Source organism: Tiliqua scincoides, chromosome 2, assembly GCF_035046505.1.
Source record: "Tiliqua scincoides isolate rTilSci1 chromosome 2, rTilSci1.hap2, whole genome shotgun sequence".
Taxonomy (NCBI): Eukaryota; Metazoa; Chordata; class Lepidosauria; order Squamata; family Scincidae; genus Tiliqua; species Tiliqua scincoides.
Window position 1 is genome coordinate 268741001 of NC_089822.1, and position 19946 is coordinate 268760946.

General features: G+C 48.1%; 1 protein-coding gene and 1 pseudogene across 4 annotated transcripts; both read left to right on the forward strand.

Annotated features, from left to right (window-relative positions):
• Positions 1-105: 105 nt before the first annotated feature.
• LOC136640383 (zinc finger protein ZFP2-like) lies at positions 106-15302 on the forward strand. Of its 4 annotated transcripts, XM_066615468.1 has the most exons (11): positions 106-213; positions 945-1154; positions 1466-1522; positions 4074-4200; positions 5205-5306; positions 6917-6990; positions 8425-8551; positions 9426-9515; positions 9852-9953; positions 10122-10214; positions 10520-15302. In XM_066615468.1, the coding sequence occupies exons 4-11, from the start codon at positions 4167-4169 to the stop codon at positions 11770-11772; spliced, it is 1875 nt and encodes a 624-aa protein (XP_066471565.1). In that variant the 5' UTR covers positions 106-213; positions 945-1154; positions 1466-1522; positions 4074-4166; the 3' UTR covers positions 11773-15302. The 4 variants fall into 4 exon arrangements, with proteins under 4 accessions (XP_066471565.1, XP_066471563.1, XP_066471566.1 ...); XM_066615466.1 differs by lacking the exon at positions 1466-1522; XM_066615467.1 differs by lacking the exons at positions 106-213; positions 1466-1522 and having other exon boundaries at positions 704-1154.
• A 2429-nt stretch (positions 15303-17731) lies between these two features.
• On the forward strand, positions 17732-17844 carry LOC136642970 (5S ribosomal RNA; annotated as a pseudogene).
• Positions 17845-19946: the final 2102 nt, after the last annotated feature.

Below are 19946 nucleotides of genomic sequence, written 5' to 3' on the forward strand. Positions count from 1 at the left end.
AGGCGGCGCGCGCGAGCCCGGCCCGGAGTCCTCCTGCGCCTCCCCGCGGCCTGAGCGGAGGACGCTGAAGTCACTTCCTGAGCCCGCCCAGGATCGGACCCGCGAGGCCGGAGGGGGTCGCCCGCCACAGCGGGCTGGGTGCGGGGGGCTCCTGCAGGCCGAGGCAGGCGGGGCGCTGCAGGGCTGCGCTGCCGCCCCTTCCCTCCCCCCTGGGTAGGGGTCCAGGGGGAGCAGTTTCAGAAGAGATGCTGCTGGGGCGGGGCGGGCGGGGCGGGGGGATTCAGCTCTGCCCGCCTGGCACTGGGGCCACAGCCTTCTCTGGCTGCTGAACGACGAGCCCTGGGGGTCTGCCCAGCAGGGACCTGTGGTGGGTGGAGAGGCAGGAAGCTGGACTGGGTGGGCCCTGGCCCTGATCCAGCAGGGTTCAAAAGAAGGCAGTCCGGGCAGCAGTGACATGCGGTGGGTGGAGAGGCAGAGCCTCTCCCCTGAGGCCTTCAGAAAGCTCTGCTGCCCTGGGAGGTGTGCAAGCACTCCCCACCCAGGCCCTCTCCCTGCCCGCACCTCTGCCCTCCCTGCCCTGCATGCAGACTGAGAATGCTGGCACACCTCCCACAGTGGCAGCCCTTTCGAAAGGACTCTGGTGGGGAGGCTCTGCCTCACCTGCCTCCCCACCCACCGCAGGCCCCTGCTGCCCAGCCAGCCTGCCTTGACAATTCTTTTGAATGAACCTAAGAAGAGCCCTGCTGGATCAGGCCAAAGGCCCACCTAGTCCAGCTTCCTGGATCTCACAGCGGCCCACCAGATGCCTCCTGGAGGACACACAAGACCACAAGTTACGTGCATCTTGCTGCCACCTCCCTGCAGCTACATCTAGCAGGACGTGAATGTTGTTCCTTGGTCTTGTCTCTGTTTGTTTGTGTGAGCTGATTGTCATTTCCCCCCAGGGACGCTGGCATGTGCATCCTGAAGCATCTCCATAAGAACATAAGAACAGCCCCACTGGATCAGGCCTGGGGCCCATCTAGTCCAGCTTCCTGGATCTCACAGCGGCCCACCAAATGCCCCAAGGAGCACACCAGATAAGAAGAGACCTCATCCTGGTGCCCTTCCTTGCCTGTGGTGGGGTGGAAAGAGCCGCCATGCAGCTTGCTAAGGTAGGGAGAGGATCACTGGGGAATGCAATGCAGGGGGCGGGGTAGGCAGTTGGGGTATTAGGTATCTGAAGGGCTGCTTTAGATGTTGTGCGAGTGCTACCCCCCCCTCACTGAATCCCCTTCATAGAAGAGGAGAGGGAACCCCTTTCTTTTCCCTTTGGGACAGCAGCAATGGCAAGGATGCCAGAGGAGAAGGGGGCAATATGTGGTGGGTGCCGCAGTTGCCTCCCTGCCCATTCAATTGTGCTACTGGAGGGAGACAGGGTGGTGGGGGCTGCCACTGATCTGATCCTCTTCTCGTTCCCATTCAGTATGCAGGAGGAGGATGGAAGCGCCGGCTGGAGGAGCTGCAGGAGGGTGGTGGATAGGTAGGGGGCCCTCAGCAATTCTTCAGCTCTCTCCAGGATGCCATCCAATGTGATGTGTCCATGTCACATCGACTGTGGCTGGCCCTGTCTCAGTTCCAGACAGTGATGAGAACACCAGAGAAACTGGCTTGTATGGATAAACATTGTACAAACTCAGATTTCAAATGGACTTGTGGATTCTGATGGAGTTGTTGAATGCCTTAATAGATTCCCTTCTATTTCTCATGCTAATGAAAACCCATCTTTTCAGCATGTAACCCAATGTCACGAATCTTTCTGGTCCTGTGCCCTGACGTTCTAGTGGTCCTGCACTATCCAGACTTAATACTGATCACTGTGTACCTGCTAGATATGGACTATTAGCCCATTGGAAATCGTCCTTCCTTGTGTTTCCTTCCTTCTGCTATTTTTTCAAATTGAGTAAAAGGAAAATGTATAAATGACACAAAATGTAATAAACCAGGGGTGTCAAACTTGTTTCATGCCAAGGGCCAAATACCATGATGCCTGCTGAGGGCCGAAAGTGATGTCATTCGGCAGGAAGTGATGTCATTAAACAGTTCATGACCAAAAATAAGCACTTTTTTTCACTTAGGAACTCATTAGCCGCAAACAACAGAAAGAAAAACACAAATCTTGATCATATTTCAAGACATGAGAGAGCCTAATTTTCATGTGGGCTGCCCTTTCAGCAGTGCCACCTCAGCCCTGCTAAGTAGCTGAGAGCCTGAGGGCCTGATAAAAAGCTTCCGCGGGCCGCATCAGGCCCCCGGGCCTTATGTTTGACACCCCTGTAATAAACTTTCAGAATCTAAAATAGGAACGAAGTAGCAAGCAAGGAGCAGTGATGTTACTACCAACAGTTTCACCAGAAATAGAGCCACAGAACCTGGAAAAGTTCTGGAAGTTCTGATGTCCTGGAAGTGACATCACAAGGGGCAAAGGCCATAGAGGTCAGTGTGCCATGAGAAGAAAAGTATTGAAAATCACTGACCTTATTACTAGGTCATGCATAAGAAAGTTCATAAGAACATAAGAACAGCCCCACTGGATCAGGCCATAGGCCCATCTAGTCCAGCTTCCTGTATCTCACAGCGGCCCACCAAATGCCCCAGGGAGCACACCAGATAAAAAGAGACCTCATCCTGGTGCACTCCCTTGCATCTGGCATTCTGACATAACCCATTTCTAAAATCAGGAGGTTGCGCATACACATCATGGCTTGTACCCCGTAATGGATTTTTCCTCCAGAAACTTGTCCAATCCCCTTTTAAAGGCGTCCAGGCTAGACGCCATCACCACATCCGGTGGCAAGGAGTTCCACAGACCGACCACGCGCTGAGTAAAGAAATATTTTCTTTTGTCTGTCCTAACCCGCCCAACACTCAATTTTAGTGGATGTCCCCTGTTTCTGGTATTATGTGAGAGTGTAAAGAGCATCTCCCTATCCACTCTGTCCATCCCCTGCATAATTTTGTATGTCTCAATCATGTCCCCCCTTAGGGGTCTCTTTTCTAGGCTGAAGAGGCCCAAACGCTGTAGCCTTTCCTCATAAGGAAGGTGCCCCAGCCCCGTAATCATCTTGCTCTCTTTTGCACCTTTTCCATTTCCACTATGTCTTTTTTGAGATGCGGCGACCAGAACTGGACACAATACTCCAGGTGTGGCCTTACCATAGATTTGTACAACGGCATTATAATACTAGCCATTTTGTTCTCAATACCCTTCCTAATGATCCCAAGCATAGAATTGGCCTTCTTCACTGCCGCCGCACATTGGGTCGACACTTTCATTGACCTGTCCACCACCACCCCAAGATCTCTCTCCTGATCTGTCACAGACAGCTCAGAACCCATCAGCCTATATCTAAAGTTTTGATTTTTTGCCCCAATGTGCATGACTTTACACTTACTGACATTGAAGCGCACCTGCCATTTTGCTGCCCATTCTGCCAGTCTGGAGAGATCCTTCTGGAGCTCCTCACAATCACTTTTGGTCTTCACCACTCGGAAAAGTTTGGTGTCGTCTGTAAACTTAGCCACTTCACTGCTCAACCCTGTCTCCAGGTCATTTATGAAGAGGTTGAAAAGCACCGGTCCCAGGACAGATCCTTGGGGCACACCGCTTCTCACCTCTCTCCATTGTGAAAATTGCCCATTGACACCCACTCTCTGCTTCCTGGCCTCCAACCAGTTCTCAATCCACGAGAGGACCTGTCCTCTAATTCCCTGACTGTGGAGTTTTTTCAGTAGCCTTTGGTGAGGGACCGTGTCAAACGCCTTCTGAAAGTCCAGATATATAATGTCTACGGGTTCTCCCACATCCACATGCCTGTTGACCTTCTCAAAGAATTCTATAAGGTTTGTGAGGCAAGACTGAGGCAAATTCCCATGCCCAAGAAACGAAGCAGTAGCCTGTGGGCTTATTTTCTCACAGGCAACTCTGCAGGAAAATGACCCCAATCGTGTCCTCCTCTTTTAGTAAGTGAAGTGAATGTTTCCATCCATCCTGAGTTATTTCTTGACAGGGGAAAAAAACATTCTCCTTTCAGGCTGTGGTCTCCTTTGAGGAGGTGGCTGTGCATTTCACCAAGGGTGAGAGGACGCTGTTGAACCCGGAACAAAGAGCTCTGTACAAGGAAGTCATGCTGGAGAATTATGGGAATGTGACCTCTCTGGGTAAGAAAACCTTTTGCCTGTAATTGAGAGATGCTAGAAGGTCTGGATTTCTGTTGCTGTCAGGCCTTAACAGGCTGCGCCCCAAGAAAGAAGGGCATACCAGGCTGTTTTTGCCTGGGCTTGCTGTCCTGGGCCTTTTCTCAACTGGGGCCGCCTTTCATTTTGCCGCCCCCGCCCCCTGAACCAGATGTAATGGCAGTGTTGTCATCACATCACTGCAATCACTTCTAGACCCTGGCAGTGGAGGCCTCTCCTGGCACGATTCTTGGGCTGCCCTCTTCCTCTCCTCCAAGATGTAGCCCAGCATGGTGCAGAATCGTGCCAGGAGTGGCTGCAACTCCCAGCGCGATGCTGCTGTGGGGCATGTCTTTCTTCTCTTCAGAGGAGACGAAAGACATGGCCCAGAGTGGCACGGAATTGTGCCAGGATGCAATACTGCTCTGGGCCACGTCTTTCTTCTTCTCTGAGGAGATGAGAGACGTGGCCCAGAGTGGTGCAGAATCACGCTTGGGGTGTCTGCATGTTGCAGCCACTCTAAGCGTGATTCAGCGCTGCTTGGGGCCACCCCCTTCCTCTCCTCCAATGAGAGGAAAGATGTGACCCACAGCGGCGCAGAATCATGCCAGGAGTGGCTGCAGCTCCCAGCGTGATGCTGCTCTTGGCCGCATCTTTCCTCCTATAAAGGAGGAGAGGAAGGTGGGGTGGCCTAGAGCGGCACGGAATTGGAAAGTGGCTGGTGGCACTGCCCCGTAGCCATGGTACCCTGGGCATTTGCCCCCCTTGCCTTCTCCCTAGGTACACCACTGCTTGCTGACTATCCACAAGGGCCAGCTGTTTGTGTCCCCACCACCACCTGCATTTCAGCAGGAGAACAACATTTTTGCCTTCTGTCCTTTTTGTCTTGGAAGGACTAAGGGGTTTGGTGTTTCCAGCAAGGCTGAGTATGTCTTCCTTTCATAAAAAATGCTGCTGTTTGAGTCGTCTGCTTTTTTGTTTCCCTAAAGAATATCTTTTGACTCCGAAGCCGGACCTGATCTGCTGGCTGGAGGAAGAGAAAGAAGATGAGTGCCTGGCCCAGTGCTGCGAGGAGGGGCAGAGAATAGAAGGTAGCTGCTTCCCTGCCCTTTGCTGTCTTTGAACTGTGGGGTCTCTTCAGGCCTGCAGTGATTTTTCCTTGCAGAGGAAAGCTCTCCAGCTTTGAATGCTTTCTGATCGATCTCTCTTTTTTGGCTTCATGTGAACTACTTCTGTCCCCAGCCTCTGGTATTCAGAGGTACACTCTCCCTATACGTGGAGGTTCCATTCTCAGCTCTCGTAACGTGTAAATGATAGACATGCATGCCATGGATTTATCCTGGATTAGCAGACTGTCCACCATTCTGTCTCCAGCATTGACTCCAGATGTTCCAGGAAGGGGCAGAAGATAATACCCCCCTGGTCCTCTTCTGCCCTTTCTCTCCAGCTCTTGTTGCTCTTCTACCACTCTGCTCTCGACCCTTTCCCATCTGGTCTCTGCATGAAACTGTCATCATCCAAACCACGGAGGGTTTGCAATTCAAGGGCCAAACCTGAAGGCTCCTTCTCTGTCTTCATCCTGCTTGTACTCTCTGCCCCCTCTGATCATTTTTGTCTTTCAACTCTCCCTTCTTTCCCTCGTTCTCTATGATTGTGACATTGGCTGGGTCTCTGCCTACCTGCATAATGATTCTTCCAGTGTTTCCTGATTGGGAAGCTCTTCTCTCTCTGAGTGGGAAGTTTTCTTACCACCAGATTATGTTGGCTTTCTCTATTGGAGTCCCCCATATCCCTTTGCTATTCTCTCTCTACTCACTGCCCACTGAGTGACCTCACCAAGGTGTATGGTTCTCAGAAATTCCCACTACCAGCCCACCCATGCAGCCAAATGTTAAGGTGGCGATTTTCAAGCGGTGTGCCAGAGGGGTTTGGAGCACAGCAGTTGAAAATTGCTTTAAAAACGCTTCCAGTTTCTGCAGCTCTGTTGGACAGAGCCAACAGGAGAAGAGGGACAGTTTTACTACAGACTAGTTGTTGTTGGCAGCCTTCAGTCTCGAAAGACTCTGGTATCGCGCTCTGAAAGGTGGTTCTGGAACAGCGTCTATTGTGGCTGAAAAGGCCAATTCGGGAGTGACAATCCCTTCCACACCGGGAGCAAGTGCAGTCTGTCCCTGGTCTGTCTCCCTGGCTATGGGCCTTCCTTCTTTGCCTCAGTCTGTTGGCCAAGTGTCTCTTCAAACTGGGAAAGGCCATGCTGCACAGCCTGTCTCCAAGCAGGCCGCTCAGAGGCCAGGTTTTCCCACTTGTTGAGGTCCACTACAGACTAGTAGTTTGACAGTTTTACTACAGACTAGTAGTTTTTGACAGTTTTACTACAGACAGTTGCCCTAGAAACAGAGCTGCAGAACCCAGAAGAGTCTCCCAGAAGTGACATCACAAGAGGCAAAGATCAGAAGACCATGGTGGTCAGTGTGCCGTGAGAAGAAAAATGTAGAAAATAGCTGCTCTAAGGCCTCTAGAGGTGATCCCATCTCTTCTTACAAAGTTTAGATTGGAGTAGCAGGATGCAGAGTGGAGAAAATAGGAATTCATTGGTCTGGGCCTTTGTTGGCCCAAATCTGAAGCTACAGTTGTGTTTGGCAGTGAAGCAGAGGTCCTTCTTGCAAGCAACCAGAAAATGGATCCTATATTTCCCTCACAGGCAGCAGAATGATATATTTTCGACCACATCTTCTTTGTGGGGGAGTGAAAAGAACAACTATGCAGCCAATTCAGGTAGGAAAAGAAGCATTGGGGAGATGGGAGTGTCTTTTTCTTTGTTGTGGTGTTACCAAAAGGGCTGTATCGTTTAGGGGAATTATTACACTGCCCTTATTGGAACATTAGGATCGTAGGCTGGATAACAAGACGGTGTAATGCAGAGAAATTCCCTTTTGCTTAAAGAGGAGACTGAGAGAAAGATAACTTTCAATCAAAGATTATGGTTTATTACAAAAGAACAAAAGTAAAAATAATGCACATGGAGAAATGGTATTTCTTGGTCCTAATGCTTGAGTCCAGTGTACCCAGCTTTCATGGTGGTTGCGTGTGAAGAGTATTTGGTGCATCCGAGGAAAACAGATAAGGAAGGGGAAAGCTTTAGGGGAAGCTTTAGGGGTCCCTGCTCTGCCAACCCCAGCTGCTAACTAAAGATGGGGAGAGAAGGGGAGAAAAAGGGGGGGAGAAGGGAAAGAATTCCAGGCGCAAGATAGTTACCTGTCCGGTAGAGCAGTTGGAGGGGGGAGAGTCCTGTGGAGAAGACCCTCTGACACCACAAATGTGTTGGGCCTTGGAGAGAGATAGCCCTCTCTTGTGTGTGTGAGAGGAAACCCTCTCTTATAAGAGGTTGGGAGGCAGACTGAGCTGGAAGGTAGCTTGATTGCTGGGTGCTTGGAGTAATGCTTTCATATGTCTACATTTGAATGGGGGATCAGGATGTATGTATCAGTTATCAGCAAAATTCAGTCAGGGGTTGATGGCTAGCTTCCTAGAAGGGGGAACAAAACAAAGACTGTGGAAAACATAGGTGCAATGCAATGAATCAGAAACAGAATTTCAACACCAAAGCATAGAAGGCAGTTCAAGTTTGCATACAGTAATGTAGGAGACACTTACACAGTGATTGGATTAAAACACAAGACTTCTTGCCATAAAGTGTGACTATGGGGGGTGGTGGTTGTGTCACCATGAGCTTGTGTGTAGGTACAATACAATGAATCAGCAACACCGGAATCATTTGCATGCAGTAATGCAGGAGATGCTTAAACAGTGATTGGATTAAGACACAAGACTTCTTGCCATAATGTGTGACTATGGGGTGGTGGTGGTTGTGTCACCATGAGCTTGTGGCTTGACCAAAGTCCTGGAAATGTGGCCTGTATGCTGGGAGAACACTTTAGCTTGAATGATATTATAGTCCATAATAGCATAACCAGATATATATAGAGAAAATCACAGCTGAAAGGCAAAAGGGGATTTTCACGTAACAAAGGGACCCCAAAGAACAAAGAACTCCGAACAAAGAACCTCAGAGAACAAAGGGTGGGGATGCACAGTGCCTGGAAATCCCCCATTAACTTGCCTTTGCAAGCAATGGCTGAAGGAGGACAATGTTTGTTCTTTCTCTGGGTGTGCTAGTTACTAAGGAAAGCTATCTCTGTCTTCCTCCAGGGCCTGGTGTCCTTTGAGGAGGTGGCTGTGTACTTCAAGAAGAAAGAGTGGGCTCTGCTGGACACAGGCCAAAAGGCTCTCTACAGGGAAGTCATGCTAGAGAACTATGAAAACATGGCCTACTTGGGTGAGGGTCCTTCTTGGTTAATAGATCAGCAACTTTCAAAGTTTTCCTTCTTACAGCACACTGACCTCCATGGTCTTCTCTATGGTTTTTGCCTCTTGTGATGTAGCTTCCGGGAGACTCTTCTGTTTCTGCAGGCCTGTTTCTAGGGCAACTGTCTGTAGCAACAAATTGTCTGTCCCTCTTCCTCCACCAGCAGTTTTCAATCAGTGTGTCACCGGCAGAGTAAGAAGGACAGACAATTCATGACTGCAGACAGTTGCTCTAGAGACAGAGCCACAGGACCTGGACTGGTTTTTCAGTGATTTTCAATTGCTGTGTTCCAGTGACACACCAATGTGCCACTGCACACCAGTTCAAAATTGCTGTGATAGGTGCTGCAGGGTTAGCATTGCCCCAGAAGAGCTGTGTTTCCAGGCTGTCTTCCCCACCTAGCCAGTACTCCTCAGCCTGCAACTTTTCTCGGATCAGATGAGAATTTCCAGACTCAGTACAGAGTTGGGGAAAGTCTTTCAGAGTTGAGTGGGAATCTGTCATGTGGGGAGGGGTGTCTTGGAGGCCATAGCTTCCTTCTGGATGATTAGCTTTCCCTTCCCAGCACTGAAGTGAAGCCGCGCATTAAACTATTGTCTTCTCTGTATCTTGGGTGAGCAGCAGACAAATACCTGCAAGGATTAGGTAGGTGCCTCAAGGTCCAAGCTTTATTTCTCCTTCTGTTTCGTGTCTGTGCAGTAGAGCATGGTTCTAGACCTCATCCTAGCGTGGGATGCTGGGATGGGGTGGGACGCAAAGTCAGTTTGGGTTAGAATCCTTAAATCTTCTTTTATGCAGTCAGATGTGCCAGAACCAACTCTCCTGTTTCTGTTTTCTTCTGAAGGATGCCTTTTGAAGCCCAAACCTGACCTTATCTCCTGGCTTGAAGGAGACCTGATTCCCCAGAGCTCTGTGGAAGGGGAGAGAAGAGCAGGTAGCTGCTTAGAGACAGGATCTGGTGCTATCTTCACTGTTCACATTCTGATATGTCCTCACAAAGCTGAGAAAGAGCTTGTGCCTTTTAAAATGTCCATTTCCATCTTACTGAGGTTTAGACTGTTTACAATAGCAGCTGCCCTCCCCCAGCCCCACCTGGTCTTCCCTCTTTTCCCCTTGGAGCCCACACTGACTTCCAGGGGCTTCATCCTTTCTAGTGTGAGAGAATGGGGGGGGGGGGGAGAGAACCAAGTCAGGATACTTTGAATCTACAGAATTTTTGCAGATAGTGATGCTGGAGCTAACTGACTTGCTTTTGTTTCCCCTCCTGAAGGATGTTTCTCAACTCCCATACCTGGCATCATATCCTTGCTAAAGGAAGATAAGGAAGAAGAAGTGTCTACCCTTCCTTGGGGCCCTGGGCAAAGAAATGCAGGTTGCTGCCTAGATGTGGGATTCTTTGTTGTTCCTCAGAGGGCTGAGGAAAGACTCCTCTTTTGGAGGGAGAGGACGGGGTGGGGAGGGACCCCGAGCTTGGCCAGTTGGAATCTGTGCATTTCCATTTAGGCCTCCAGAATGAGCTTATCTTCCCTCCCCCTTCCAGGATGTCTTCTGATTCCTAAACTGGGCCTCATTTCCTCGCTGAAAGAAGAAAAAATGCCTTTCTTTTCTTGGAGACTTGGGCAAGGAATAGCAGGTAGTGTCACAAACATGGGATCCTCTACCAATTCTGACCTTTAGTTCATCTAGTATTGTCTGGGCTGATTGGCAGCAGCTGTCCACAGTTTGAGACAGGGGTCTTTCCCAGTCCTGCTTGAGAATTGGGCCTGGGTCTTTCTGAATGCAAAACAGGTGCTCCAGCACAGAGTTGCAGCCCCTCCCCTGGCATTTTTGTTGGGAGTGTGGAGGAAACAGTTTTCCCTTCTTTACATTGAATTTGCTGCATTCCCTCACTAGAGACTGCATTTCTGACTTGGGATGCCTTTTATAACTCGATTATAGGACATGATCGGTGGAGAAGTGAGAACGAAGGGGTACTTCGGGTGACGTCCATGGAAAGAGCAGAACCCCTGGATGGGGAAGAGAAGGCTAAAATCCAAGGTGGAGCAAAGTCAAAGGAGGAAAAAGAAATACAGAATCGGAGAAATAATTCCAGTTCTTGGTGTAAGGATTTCTATGTAATACCAGTCCACCAAGAAAATAGCAACAAAAAGGAAATTAAGTGTTCTGAATGTGTGAAAACCTTTAGTAGTAAATCAAGCCTGAACAGACATCTGAGAATCCACACAGGGGAGAAAAGATATAAATGCCTGGAGTGTGGAAAGAGTTTCTGCCAGAGCACAAACCTTACTTCCCATCAAAGAATCCACACAGGAGAGAAGCCCTATAAATGCCTGGAGTGTGGAAAAAGCTTCAATCAAAGCACAAAGCTTTCATCACATCAGAGGATTCACACAGGGCAAAAACCATATACGTGCTTGGAGTGTGGTAAAAGCTTTGTTTGTAGTGCACACCTTACAAGACATCAAAGGCTACACACAGGAGAGAAGCCTTATAAATGCCTGGAGTGTGGGAAGAGCTTCAGTCGAAGCACAAACCTTATTTCGCATCAAAGTATCCACACGGGGGAGAAACCGTTTGAATGTTCAGAATGTGGAAAGAGCTTCACGTCTAGCACACACCTTAAATACCACCAAAGAATCCATACAGAAGAGAATCCGTATAAATGTTCAGTGTGTGGAAAGAGTTTCAGAGACAGAACAAATCTGAATTCTCATCAAAGAATCCACACAGGAGAGAAACCGTTTAAATGTTGGGAATGTGGAAAGAACTTCAGCCGGAGTGCAAACCTTACTTCTCATCAAAGAATCCACACAGGGGAGAAACCGTACAAATGTTGGGAATGTGGAAAGAGTTTCAGCAGGAACACACACCTTACCGTACATCAAAGTATCCACACAGGAGAGAAACCGCATGCATGTTCAGACTGTGGAAAGAGTTTCAGTCACAGTGCACACCTGAAGTCCCATCAAAGAATCCACACAACAGCAAAATTATTTAAATGCTCAGAATGTGGAAAGAGCTTTGTTCGGAGCGCAAACCTTACCTCACATCAAATTATTCACACGGGGGAGAAACCATATAGATGCTTAGAGTGTGGAAAGAGCTTTAATCGGAACTCAAACCTTGCTTCACACCAGAGTATTCACATAGAGGAGAAACCTGTGCTGCTGGGTCAAGCTGTATCTGTTTAGTTTCACTGGGGTAGTCATATGGCTTTGGAGTAGGAAAAACAACAAAATGTGTGTTACCTTAAATGCTAGCTAATTCATTGCACTGTGAGTTCACAGGCAGGGCCTAGGAGAGGGGGGTAAAGGGGGTAATTTGTACCGGGGCCCAGGAGCCAAAGGAGGGGGCCCAGGAATTTCCTGGGTTCTTACATTTTCCTATCTACTCAGACTTGTTGCCCGCATGGGATGCTGGGGACACTAACATGGGCGTGTGGCTACAGCTACTTTACGTAATGGCAAGCCATATATGCTGGGCCAAGGAATGCATACATGACACTCCTTAGCACAATGTCAAAGCTGGGAGGAAGCTGGCCTGCCACAGTAGCTCTTTGGCTTGTGGATCTGCTTACCATGAAGGAGTTTATAGGAGCTCAGGGACGCTGCTGCAAGTCTACAGCTGCTGCAGAAGCAAGTTTTGATATGCACAGGACACTTTCCATTCTAGGATGCTCATTTTCTGCATGATTTTCCATATTTAAAAGATTTTAGAGAGACTTGTGTTTGTTTTTCCATATTACTGTATCTAGCAGCCAGTGCCACATGGGTGGGTAGAGCTGGGCTCCAAAGACTTTTCCAGGGGTCTCCCCCCTACCCCCACCTTGTTTTACCTTTCCTGCCCATTTTCCTCACCCATCACTACCTTCCTTTCTTACCGTCCATCCACTACTACCTTTCACCCCTCCTTCTTTGCAAAGGGACCCAAAATAAACTTTGTACCCCCTGATAAAATTCCTCTCAAAGGCCATGTTCACAGGATATTTATTGAAGCTTCCTGGGAGACCTTGGGCCAGTCATCTACCTCACAGGGTTGTTGGGAGGACAAAAGGAGAGAAGGAACTATCTCTGCCTCCCTGAGCTCCTTGGAGGTATACAGATGTGGAATTAAATAGTCATACTAGGGTGCTTTATCACCCTGTAACTGGAGCAACCTTAGCCCTGATTATCCTCCTCATATCACCCCCAAAACCAATTTACAATTGGTTGTTGAGTTCTTTGCAATCTTGAGTGCATATTTATACAGATTTTTTTAAAAGATTCTGAGGGCCATCTCCTTTCCCTCCATCCATTAACAAGGAGACCAGTGTGCTTTGCAAAGACAAACCAATTCCCCTCTTATTCCCCTCTTGTGAGAAGATGGTGCATGTGACAGCCTATTTGATATCTTGCTTTGCTGATATACCCCATATATCCACTTATATCAGAGTCACATCATGGGGATTTTGACTACATACGCATCAGTGTTCCAAAATGGCATATTTTGCCTTTTTTCGTGAATCCCCATAACTTCTACAAGTGGCGGAATCCAGCTTTTCTTAGCACAGGAGCAGAGCAGATCTTTCATTTTAAGCAAAAAAGTATTTATGTGTTTTTCCTATCCTTGGATGGCTTATCCAGTGGTCTCCCATCAGGATTATTGATCGGGCAACGTCTGCTAAGTTCTGGTCGTGCTGCAGCATTTGGCTAGATCATTTGCTGGGCCTCCTCTTGGCGCAGAGGATTCATTTTTCAACTTAAAGTGCAATCCTGGAAGACACTAGATTTGGAAATGGCTTGGGTTGATGAGCAGACAGAAAGCAAGGAGTTGAGGGCCACTCCAAGGCACTGTGGCCTGAGAAGTCATGGGAAAAGTCATGATAGTTCAGGGTGAACTATCATTATTATTATTTATTATACTTTATTTTTACCCTGACTTTCTCCCCGAAGGGACTCAAGGCGGACTCAACTATCATCAGACAAGCAGGAAGGGGATGTTGGGAAGACAGAGATGCAGTGTTAGCCAGATGGGTTGAGTAGCAGATATGGGTGTCATGAGCATCAAGATAAGCAACGAAGCCCAAGATTGTACTCTCTCATGAACATTTTCAGACCAGCAATTCATCTAGTTTGTTGTCTACACAACAGCTCCAGGGTTTCGGGGAGGGTCTTTTCCAGCCGTCCCTCACTTGGAGATGTTGAGAATGTCTCCTGGGACATTCCACGTGCCAAGCAGATGCTCTTCCATTGAGCAACTTGGCCAGTGGCTGTAGGAGCCGGAAGACCCCTTCCCTTTGTTTAGCCTCAGGACAACTGAGTGCTCCGAAATCGTATGCCATTAGATGCCAGTCAGGGTTGGGGCAACAGCAGGAGGTGGTTTGGTTGTGGGCTTTGGGGCAGCGTCTGACTATCCACTGGAGGGGGAATCATTAATCCACCAGGGAGGTCTTATTTATTTAGAAGGTCACAAACTAGTAATCAGAAAGACAATCTTTAGTTATTAATGATTTTTTTCAATGATTTATGTGTATGGATGCAGTATTTATTTCCATATGCATAAACGCAGGAGATACCTGAAGTAGAGAAATTAACTCGTCAAGTTACAACTTCAACTGGAGGCCATCAGAAAAACATAATTTTGTAATTGTGGTTTTTTGGGCTATAGAAAACGTCTAGACTTCAACAGCAGAAATGTTTGCTGGGATTTTTGCTTACTTGTGTTTTCAGTTTAGAATAAACCTTCAAAATGTAAAGGGCACAAGCGACCCAATTCTTTGGGCCCGCTGTGCAACCAGAACATGTGTTGTGGCACCGCAGTATGCTTTACAACAGTCACAAAATGTGACCCACCATTTTGCACAGCTGGGTCACCACTACAAGTGGCCACAGCTGTGCACCAGCAACCTCTGGAAGAGCCATGAAATCAGCATAGGGGTGGGTGTGTGGGTGGAAATGGGAGGGGGAGGAATGAGGGAGAGTCTGGGGTGTGAAGGGATGGTATTGGTGGCAAGATCCTGATCCCCTCCCTGGTATTAATCTGCTTCCCGGGTCCACTTAGACCTGTGCCAGAAATTGCTGGTGCAGGCTGAGTAGGCCCACAAGGGCAGTGAAGGCTTACTCCTGGGCAAGAAAGTATGTTCCCTTATCTAGGGGCACTTTCTTTCACAGGTGTGGCCACCAAGCTAAGCTCCATGCCCGTGACGTAGCGGGAGGGGGGGCGGCGCCCCCAGTCTGTCAGGGGGCAAGCGGCCCCTCCCTTCGGAGCCATTCCTGGCAGGGGAGCAAAACAGAGCCGCCCCACGTCCAGCTACGCCACTGCTCCATGCGTCACAAAGCTCAGCAATGCACAAGTTTGGCAACACAGTCATGATGCGGTGCCAACCAGTATGGAAGGAATCCATGCATGGGTGTGGACCCCTTAGGGAACGCTGCCTGGAGAAGACCTCTGGAACTGCACACCCCCACAAGATGCAGCACACTCTCTAATAGTGTGGCGGCAGCTATGGGGAGGGAATGTTAGATGGGCTGTAAGTGGAGAGGGGAACGTCTTGCCAATTCTTGACTGAAGGAAGTGTAGGATTTTCATGCTATTTTCCATCTTTTTGCAGTGTTCTTTTTCCTTTGTATATTTTTTTGTCTAAACCACATATGTTTCTATTAACTGTTATGATGGATGTTAATAGTAATGGTTTTACATGAGGCATTCTGTTTTGTGACTAATTTCTGTACTGGCAATTTTAAAAACAATAGTAAAATTATAGTTTTTAAACAGATGGACAGTGAAATTTTTAACGCAATTTTTTACTTAACTGGCTAATCCTATCCAACTTTCTAGCACTGATATAGCTGTACAACGCGGCACGCACGACATCCTGCAATGGGGGGGCAGTCATGGAGGCCTCTTCAAGGTCAAGGAATGCTTCTTCTCTTGCCTTGAGGCTGCATTGGCACTGGCAAGTTGGATGGGGCTGAACTGTAAGAGTTCTTGTTAGCCGACCCAACACTTTCAAAGTATTATCTCAGTAACTTTTTAGCAAACCCCTTGCAGGACAGTATTATTAATTATTTATTATTATTATTATTATTATTATTATTAGTAGTAGTAGTAGTAGTAGTAGTAGTAGTAGTAGTAGTAGTAGTAGTAGTATTTATATACCGCTTTTTAACAAAAGTTCACAAAGCAGTTTACAGAGAAAATCAAATAACTGATGGCTCCCTGTCCCAAAAGGGCTCACAATCTAAAAGATGCAAAACACCAGCAGGCAGCCACTAGAACAGACACTGCTGGGGTGAGGAGGGCCAGTTACTCTCCCCCTGCTAAATAAAAGAGGAGCACCCACTAGAAAAAGTGCCTCTTACCCAATTAGCTAGCTAGGGCAAGGATTATAATCTAACCCCATTGTGAAAATTGCCCATTGTGAAAATTGCCCATTGACACCAGACAATCATGATCTTTGCGTGCTGCCCTCAAACTCAAATGTCCCACACTTCTGGGTTTGATGGCAGTGTGCGAGGAGTAAAGGTTTGGGTTTTTGTTCTTTGGTAGTGCAGGGTCAGCAGACTCAGGACAGCATCAGGCAGTGTTCCTGTAAGTAAGGGATTGTGGTACTCCAGCTTCCTAATTCATGGTTAAGGTTTCCATATTACCATAACACAGGCCTGCAAAATTTTGAAAAACTTTCCCCCCCAAAATTTATGGTGGTTTTATACGAATTTGGGGTGCTGGTTCCAAAAATGGCATCTGTTTTGCCCTACCACCTCTAGTTTTGGAGATATTGCATAGCCTCATTAGTGAATGGTCCAAGCAGCTTGTGAGGAAGCCATGGCATAGGCTTCCTCATGAGGAAGCTGCTTGAACCAGTCACTAATGAGGCTATGTAGTATCTCCAAAATGTGATAAGGCAAAATGGATGCCATTTTTGGAACCGGCACCCCAAATATCTAACCGGTCTAACCTTTATGACAGCAAAATTTGGGTTGGCCTATAGTCATGGAATTGAACTCAAAAATAAATTTCGATGAAGGAGAAAATTCCTCCTGTGCAGTCGAGAAGACATCAATGCACACACACGCGCGGGGCGCTCAGCATCCTACAATCCTGGGATTGGGTGTGCTCATGATATTGCAGTTTGGAGGTAGGATTGAAACCGAGAGTGGTGTACAATACTCTTGTATGAAGACGAGAAGAGCCATGCTGGAGCATGCCAAGACTCATTGAGACCAGCATCCTTTTTCCAACAGTGGTCCACCAAATGTCCCAACAGGGAAACCTCAAGCTGGGAGAAGGGCATATTCCCCTCCTGCCACTGTTGCCCTGCAACTGGAATTCAAAGGGTAGCACAACTGGGGTTCAAAGAGCCCAACCCTGAGCTTGGCGCACTGGCTTAGTGCCAGTGTGCACTGTTGCAAATGTGCCCTAAGGCACATTTGCAAGCCCTTTTTGCTTGCTCAGCACCAGAGCTGGCACTGGTGGGAAGCCGGTGTTCCTCTGCTCGGAGGACACCCTGACCGCTGGGCAGTGGAGAGGTGAGTGAGGGGAGGTGGGGAGGAGATGTTCCAGAGGAGGGGGAGGGCGGGGAGAGGGCAGAGAGGAAGCTGAGGAGGGGGGTAGAACCGGTGGACCTGAGCTCTGCTGGATCCAGAGCCCCATATTGGACCTCATGGCCCAACACAGAGGCTCTTGACTCTGCAGCAGCCCAAGGGATGCCACAGAATCGAGTAGTCCCATTGTGGGGCTACTTTCCTTACCCAGGGGAAGGGGACAAACTTTTCCTTGCTGCTGCCCAGTGTGCTTAGGATACCATGGTAGCCATTTTGGCACCATGGCAGTCCTGACGCTCCGGGCAGCTCAGGACTGGGCTGCCAATGATAGATCACTTCAAACATTTGCCCATTCTTTTAAAATCATCCAGGTTGGTGGTGTCACCATGCAGCAAATCCCAAACTGTGCACTCTGCAAAGAAATATGGGGTGGCACAACTTGGAACGCTGCCTGAGGCCACCTTGGGTCTGCCACTGCTGCCACCAAACTTAAAAATGAATTCCTTACCGTGCTCTTGAAGCAGTTTTTGGAAACCAGGCAGTGCAGGACATCTGGTTTTATGTACAGTGATTGCAGGAATCCAGGAGTTTTTACATCCCCAGTAGCACAGTTAGAGGAGGCAAACTGGTCAGTGTTACCCTGCACGTGCCTGATCTCGTCTGATCTCAGAAGCTAAGCAGGGTCAGGCCTGGTTAGTACTTGGATGGGAGACCGCCTGGGAATACCGGGCACTGCAGGCTTCTACCATGATCTCGGAAGCTAAGCAGGGTCAGGCCTGGTTAGTACTTGGATGGGAGACCACCTGGGAATACAGGAAAGACTTATTCCATAGTCTTTCGAGACTGAAGGTTGCCAACCAATGCGCATTATAAGCTATTCCTCCCACTCAGAGCCATTTGGGCAGTGACAGCAGCAAAGAGGTGCACTTTCAATAAAAGCAAAAAGCCCGTTCTCCAGTCTTAGAACCAGCTGCCCCCTTCCTGCTCCTTCCGAATTTATATTCTTCTGACTCCAGTCAGTCAGAAGTTGGTTGGTTGATTGGCAACCTTCAGTCTCGAAAGACTATGGTATGGTATAAGCCTACAGCACCCGGTATTAAGTATGGCCCAATTAATGACTTGTCATGCAGTTAGTGATGAGAAACATTCCGGTCGCCTTGACCTCTACTGTCTGTATCCTTCTTTTTCCAAGTTCATCCGGACCTGTCTCTGTCCTGCCAAAACTACTTTTGTGTCACAGCTTGTTACATGAAAATCCCCTTTTTCCCTTCCAAGTTGTGTTTTTATATCTAGTTATGTATTTTGGACTAAAATGCAGGCCTAAAACTTCTCTTTCAGGCCACAAAAGGAGTCAAATCTTAAGCTCACTCACCTCTCATGTTGATTGTCAGTCTGGGAAGACTCATTTTCTCCAGAGACACTGGAAATGTCTTTATTGTTTAAGTCAATCACTGAATATGCAAACACCTTAAAGGAGGAGGACTTTGGCAGCAAAGTCTACCACCTATTGTTAACTAAATTACAGCCATTAAGCCACCTCCAGCCTCAAATCCTGTAGCAACAGGAAGTAAGCTTCTCCCCCTCCCCCAGAGTCAAACTGAGTTCTGGACCCTTCCACCTTTTCTTTACATACTCCACGTGTACCATTGTGTGTTACTGAGCATGCCCACAGCTCTGGGATACTTCCGGTCAGTTTAGATCAACTTCCAGGCCCAAGACAAATCTTATAAGAGGGAACTCAGAGCACATGGGCTCTCTCTCTGACTGCCCACCGGCCGGAGTGGCCAGACTCTTCCTCCAACTCCCCCCCCCCGGACAGGTAAATATATCATTGCATCTAAACTCCCCCCCCTTCTTCCCTACCTATTCCTCCCTGCTCCCCCATCTTTAGTCAGCAACTGGGTTTAGCAGATTAAGGAACCCCTATAATACCTCCCTACTTCCTGTCCATTTCTGATTCTTTTTCGGATGCACCCCAAAATACATAGCACACGCATCCACCACTAGTTAGGTACACCAGACCAGTACTAGAAATCTATACTTATCGATTCTCTATGTGTATTATGTTTTACCTTTGTGTATTTTTGCAATAAAAATATAATCCTTTGATTGAAAGTTACCTTTCTCCCAGTCTCATTAAGCTAAACAAGAGATTTCTTTGCTCTACGCTGTCTTGTATCCAGCCTATGGTCCCAAAAGTTTCCAGAAGGCTATAAGAACATAAGAACATAAGAACAGCCCCACTGGATCAGGCCATAGGCCCATCTAGTCCAGCTTCCTGTATCTCACAGCGGCCCACCAAATGCCCCAGGGAGCACACCAGATAACAAGAGACCTCATCCTGGTGCTCTCCCCTACATCTGGCATTCTGACTTAACCCATTCCTAAATATGGCTAATATAAATAATTCCCCTAAACAAAACAGCCTTTTTGGTAACAAGCTCACTGGCAGAACATCTCAGACAGAAAAACCGTGTGCAAGTTTAGTGCTGTATCCCTTTAAGTGCCGCGATTTCAACCGGTGTGCACATTGGTATGGCATGAAAGGTCCACAGGGGTGCCACGGGAGTTTGAACACAACGGTTGCAAACTGCTGATAAACACGTCTGAGTTCTGGGACAGATAATTTGCTGTTGCAAATAGTTGCCCTGGAAACAGAGCTGCAGATCCCAGAAGAGATTCCTGGAAGCCAGCATCGCAAGAGGCAAAAGCCATATAGGTTAGTGTACCACGAGAAGAAAAACTATGTGGAAAATAGGTACTTGAGTGAATATAACTGCTAAGCAACTTAGGGCGCAATCCTCACCCCTTATGTCAGTGCTTTCCAGCACTGGCATAGCGGT

What these genes read in the sequence shown, in the direction of transcription:
- LOC136640383 (XM_066615466.1), top strand. Translation starts at nt 1,059, where the DNA reads ATGCCCCAAGGAGCACACCAGATAAGAAGAGACCTCATCCTGGTGCCC. An exon ending in TGGGAATGTGACCTCTCTGG is followed by an intron (nt 4,201 to 5,204) that starts GTAAGAAAACCT and finishes GTTTCCCTAAAG; the next exon opens with AATATCTTTTGACTCCGAAG. An exon ending in CCCTGGGCAAAGAAATGCAG is followed by an intron (nt 9,954 to 10,121) that starts GTTGCTGCCTAG and finishes TCCCCCTTCCAG; the next exon opens with GATGTCTTCTGATTCCTAAA.